This window comes from Condylostylus longicornis, unplaced genomic scaffold (assembly GCF_029603195.1).
Source record: "Condylostylus longicornis isolate FDR11 unplaced genomic scaffold, ASM2960319v2 ptg000130l, whole genome shotgun sequence".
Classification (NCBI taxonomy): domain Eukaryota; kingdom Metazoa; phylum Arthropoda; class Insecta; order Diptera; family Dolichopodidae; genus Condylostylus; species Condylostylus longicornis.
The window spans coordinates 1,946,593-1,951,921 of NW_026578098.1; the positions used below are offsets into that span (position 1 = coordinate 1,946,593).

Consider the following 5,329-nt stretch of genomic DNA (forward strand, 5'->3'; position numbering starts at 1 on the left):
TTTCCAACAGAAATCAATTTTTGATTGGATTAAAAGTTGACAATTGGGCGTTTTTTCTGCAGAGAAAAATTATGAAAATCCATTATGAGAACGATAACGGGGACGACTTTCGTTGTTAAGCCATAAATTATTCGTATTTTGCGTGGAATGTCACACACGCGTGGAAACAAACTATGACAAAATATATCAGCTGTTTCAATTTTGACATTTGGGCACGAGATGTCAATTTTGTTCTCTTTTCAACTTAATCAAGCTATAAAGCCGTACTTCAAAATTTAACAGTTTTACAATTGTTGCAAAAGCAGTACAGTAAAAAAGCAGTATGTGTTGAAAGGTGATTCGAAAAGGAAAATAAACCAATTTTGATTTACTGCTTTGGGATGAACGAAATTTATTAGAAGCATTTTCAAACTTTGAATTAACTGCATTTAATTACGTTGAAGCGTTCAGTAATGCATTTAATAATATTTGCAGCTTTCAAGAGTGTCTTTTCATTTCAGCAACGTTTATAGCTTTAGAACTTTTCATTAGTGCACTGTATGGCGATTTATCGTGAAAGCTTCACTTTATTTTTATATATAAACAAATGTTCAACTATTTTTGCATGAACTTTACTAAATTCTTGGAATATTGCAAAATTAATATGAGTAAGTTCAATCATATGATCTGTTTTGATTTTATAGAATGATAAAAAATATCTACATAGCCTTCAGTTTATGTTTTTGCAGAGTTTCGCAGTTATTGTTTTGCAATATTACGGTTATGAAAAACATTCTTTAATTTACGGACTCCTTTTGTTTACGTTAATATGCGTCCAATATAGTCAGGCGTAATTCACACATGACATTTTTGTTTTAATTATAATCAAAAATTCTGCTGGGTTCACTTGACATATGCATAAAAATTTTAATCTTTAATAATAATTAAGCAAGAAAGCTATGACAATTATCATAATTAATACTGAGTAGAAAATTAAATAAATAAAGTACGGATATTATACTGGAAATGAGTGATCTAGATGAAAGTGCTGGACAACACCAAGCAATCGGGATAGGAGTTACTCCCCGGAGGTAAATCTTTATAAATTTTCTACGTTTTAACAGAAAATTTTTTTAGTTCCCTTGGAAGTGGAATTTATAGCTCTGGATCATCAATATCACCGTCAACGAGCTCTAGCAGTAGCCAAGGTTCAGCCAAAACAGCTGTGTCAGATTGTTTGGGGGCTTGGCTAAATTATTTGCAAGTAACAACCACTACATACATATATACATACATATATGAAGACATATATATACATAATATAATTGTATATATGTAAATGTATATGAAGGATGATTTAGAAAGGTAAACCACAACATATACCATTGGTTAGAGGGTCAAAAATGTGTAAAACTTTTGTTCCGAACTAGTTGCGAAATCTCAGGGGTTTCCGAGATACAGGGATTTTATCAAATTTTCTCGAAATTTTTACTTTTCCAAGCTTTTTTGATTGTAACTTTCGCTCCGAAAAAGATAGGGGCTTGAAAACGACATATTAAGTACTTGATTTTGTATTTTAGGTACTTTCGGAATACCAATCATTCGAACTTTGGAAAAAAATCTAATCTTTTATTTTTTTTAACCCAATAATTTCGTGCGAAATTTTTTGAAAATTCGAAATTTGTTTTTACAGTACTTTAGCCACAAAAAACTTGGAGAAGTAGAAAATTCGTGAAAATTCGTCAGAATCCCTGTATCTCGTATACCCATGAGATATCGCACCTAGTCCGGAACAAAAGTTTTATCCATTTTCAACCCTCTAACTAATGGTATATGCAGTTGTATACCTTTGTGAATTACCCTGTATATGAACTTGTAGGTAAAGATGTATACATCTAGTAAAGAAAAATATTTCAGGTTTTAAACAATTTATGTGCAGCAGGGTTTAGACTGGCACAATCAATTTCGTCATTAGAACAGTGGGGTCATCCGCCCTCTGCGGAAACTTATGTATTATCACAGGGCCCATCAAATTTCAATAACCCCTCGTCAAGTCAATTGTCAGCTCATTTCACGAACGCTTGGGAAGATTTACAAAGGTATATAAAAGTCAATTAAATTTTTAATAATAGAAAATATTCGAACTTCAGGGCTACCGCTGTTGCCACAAGTACTGTAAAGTCACACATTGTAACTGTGTTACAAGATTTTATTACAACTTCTATGGCTCCTACAACAGCTCAGGTTACCGTTGAACAAGAAATTGAACAGCAAAGGGTTCGTGATCATAATCAGCAAATCGTTTTGGAAAATGCTCAGACAATGATAAAGTAATAAAGGAACGAAAATTATTTTTCTTAAAAATTTATGATTATATTTAAGTTTTTATTTAAGTATTCAGCATCAATTTTGTGCAGCTAGTTATGATTCATTTTCATCGCTTACATGCTGCTTCGTTTGTCAAGTGCCTCTAGGATTTTCACATGACCCAGAATGTACAATGATACAGCAAAAACATGGGTAAAATAAAATATTTGATTAAGGTTTTAAAATCCATTTGTTATTGTAATAGGATTAATGTTGAGCAACGATCTCAAACTCCATCTCCACATTTTGGAGGTGTAATTCAACCACAGCAACAAACGCAATTACAAAAAACTGAACAATTTCGACTGCCGTCTGTTCCTGCTGTTGATTCCAGAAACATAATATTTGGTTCCAGTTCTACACAAGCCTCATCAGAACATGTTTATGGTGTGGGTGGTTTAGAACAAACGCGTGGTCCTTCTCCACAAGAAATACGTGGACCCAGCCCTATTCAAGGATTTTTAGAAAATGTTCGCGGCCCTTTGCCAAATCCAGGGCACTTAATTGGTATGAAGTCACCATTTTATCGTGGATCACGTTCGCCACTAAATTTTCCATTATTTCCATTGACCGGCCAAAGGCGCTGGTCAGAAGCCGCAGCTGGAGAAGTGAGATTGCATTCTGTAGATGTTGAAAGTCAAATGAGGAGATGGTCAATGCCTTGGGAAGCAAGTAAGAGTGACAAAAATACTGTGACATGGCATCAAACGCGAGTCATGCCAATATCCAAATTGGCAATACCAACTACTTCAAAGACAAGTTCCGAACGTAGTCAAAGCACAACCCCGGGTAATTAAAATGTAAAGTAAAACATAACAGGACATTTTTATACTATTAATTTTTAGATTCTTTGTTTCAACCGTCAGTTACTAGTCAAGATGGTTTAGCAGAAGCAATTCAACTGTTATCATGTAGACCTCAAAGAAATTATTCCCTACAACAACAGCAATCGCTGCCAACACAACAGTTACCCTCTTTAGGACCTCCCTTTATCGAAGAACCTGTAAAATTTTATATACAGATATATATATAACTTATCTATTCATTCTATTCAGAGCAAGACTGTCACAATAATAAAGAAAAACATATATAGCTAGATACTATGTAATGACATAATATTATTTTATGAAAACTAAAGCAATTTATTTTAATTTACATGTTCTTATATGGCTATAATCATTTTAAATTTTGGACATAATAACCCTAGTGTTGGTAATAGCATTTAATATAATATTTGTAATACCATTTAAAGTATTGAATTCTTAAATCAAGAATTGTAATACTTTCTTGCTACAACGGAAAAAAAAAATTGTTTCAGTCTTTCTTTGAAAAAAAAGAACATATTTTTAAATTTTTTTTTAAATTTATTTAGGCACCTTATGAAATTTGGTCAACAGAAAATCAAGATCGTCTTCCAAGTATTAAGTTTCCCCCAAGATTCAAAGAACGAGATGAAAATCCCCCGCAATCTTAAATGTTTTATATCCATTTTTATAATATGCAATTACGAAGGAAAAATTAAGAATATGAGTTGCAAATGCAAGTAAATAACATAGATAACATTTTATTGGGCGTGTATACGAATATCATATCGCCCTGCGCAAAATTAGTGTTCCATGAACTTTTTTACATTATTATTACATTTTTTTTTTTAAATAAGCTTATTTTGTAGTTTTTTCAGCAAATCTTTCTTGTAATATATGTACGTGTTAAGTGATTGAATGACGTTATAATTTTGGTTGAAATTGTATAAGGCAAGAGCTTAAAATAGAAGAAACTTTTCGCAAGATATGTAAAAATAAAAAAGAATGGTGAACATTTTATTTAAAATTCAATATAAAATATTTTTTATTTTGAATCTAAAACTCGAAATATGATTTGCGTAGTAAGTAAGTAATATAAATCAGTAAACATTTAAAAATGCTATTACAAGGAATAGGAATATAGATAAAGCTGTGAATATATTTAATTAATAATTACTGAAGATATTAGCAGATAAAAGTAGCTACCTGTCTATTTTATAAAGTACTAAAACTTTCGATATAGAAGCTTAATTTTTTTAATTTTAAAGTATTTAAAAATTTTAAAATTGTTTATGAAATAATGTTTTATTGCCTTTTTTATGCAAAAATTTCTAAATAATATTTTATAAGCGTAATATTAATAATAATGTAAGATAGTATTTCTTAAACAGTAGTTTTGCACCCCTTTAAATTTCGGTTTTGAATTAATTTTTCCTATTCAGCAAATATTGAAAATTTTAACAAAAATTTAAAAATAAATTTAGGGGGAAGTAACTCGTGTTTAAGTACATATGTATATTTAAAATTTACGATAATTCTATTTAAGAAAATTTTGTTTACATAACATTTTGTATACTTATGAATAAATTTGTAAATTTAATAAAAATACTCAAAATCTAATTGGAAAAAGAAATAATAAAAAACACTATACAGAATCAAACTATCAACCCGTGAAAAATTTTTTAGTATAAAAAATACTTTTGTCCTACTCTCATCTAGATCTATTGAGGTTTGATAAAATTAAGATTAAGTAATATACATTTTTTTTCTTACAATATATTTTTTATCGGCCGCATTCCACACTATAAGAGAGATATGTGATGAAACCACATTTCGTATGTCGATTTTTCTGCTGAAATTGCTTTCTTCATCCTAGGAAACTGTGAATAAAGTATTTTTAGAGATGTCTATTTGTCTGCTTCTCTGTACAGATTAGTATGCCAAGTTCGCAAACTTTTTTATTTCTTAGTGTACTTTGCCAATAATTTTTGGGATATGTCAGATCTATGGAACTGCATCTGTATTACGGTACGATTTAACGTTTTTAGGGTTTTGACTATTTTCACTATTTTTACATTATCAGTAACACTTTCAAGCTTACTGGTGATGTGAGAGTACCACCTTTTCAAATTCATTTTTAAACATTCTCGACGGTCATTTCGTAATACCATAATTTTTTC

At 30.4% G+C, this 5,329-nt stretch overlaps 1 protein-coding gene across 3 annotated transcripts; it reads left to right on the forward strand.

The window, feature by feature from the left end:
- Positions 1-850: 850 nt before the first annotated feature.
- LOC129614935 (uncharacterized) lies at positions 851-4,794 on the forward strand. 3 transcript variants are annotated; one of them, XM_055529891.1, is made up of 8 exons: positions 851-1,070; positions 1,117-1,243; positions 1,897-2,078; positions 2,130-2,309; positions 2,362-2,499; positions 2,552-3,135; positions 3,192-3,349; positions 3,719-4,794. In XM_055529891.1, exons 1-8 carry the CDS (start codon positions 1,006-1,008, stop codon positions 3,818-3,820), a joined length of 1,536 nt encoding a protein of 511 aa, XP_055385866.1. In that variant the 5' UTR covers positions 851-1,005; the 3' UTR covers positions 3,821-4,794. The 3 variants fall into 3 exon arrangements, with proteins under 3 accessions (XP_055385866.1, XP_055385867.1, XP_055385868.1); XM_055529892.1 differs by having other exon boundaries at positions 852-1,070; positions 2,374-2,499; XM_055529893.1 differs by lacking the exons at positions 851-1,070; positions 1,117-1,243 and adding an exon at positions 1,370-1,858 and having other exon boundaries at positions 1,922-2,078.
- Positions 4,795-5,329: the final 535 nt, after the last annotated feature.

What these genes read in the sequence shown, in the direction of transcription:
- LOC129614935 (XM_055529891.1), top strand. Translation starts at nt 1,006, where the DNA reads ATGAGTGATCTAGATGAAAGTGCTGGACAACACCAAGCAATCGGGATA. An exon ending in AATGCTCAGACAATGATAAA is followed by an intron (nt 2,310 to 2,361) that starts GTAATAAAGGAA and finishes ATTATATTTAAG; the next exon opens with TTTTTATTTAAGTATTCAGC. An exon ending in CTCCCTTTATCGAAGAACCT is followed by an intron (nt 3,350 to 3,718) that starts GTAAAATTTTAT and finishes AAATTTATTTAG; the next exon opens with GCACCTTATGAAATTTGGTC.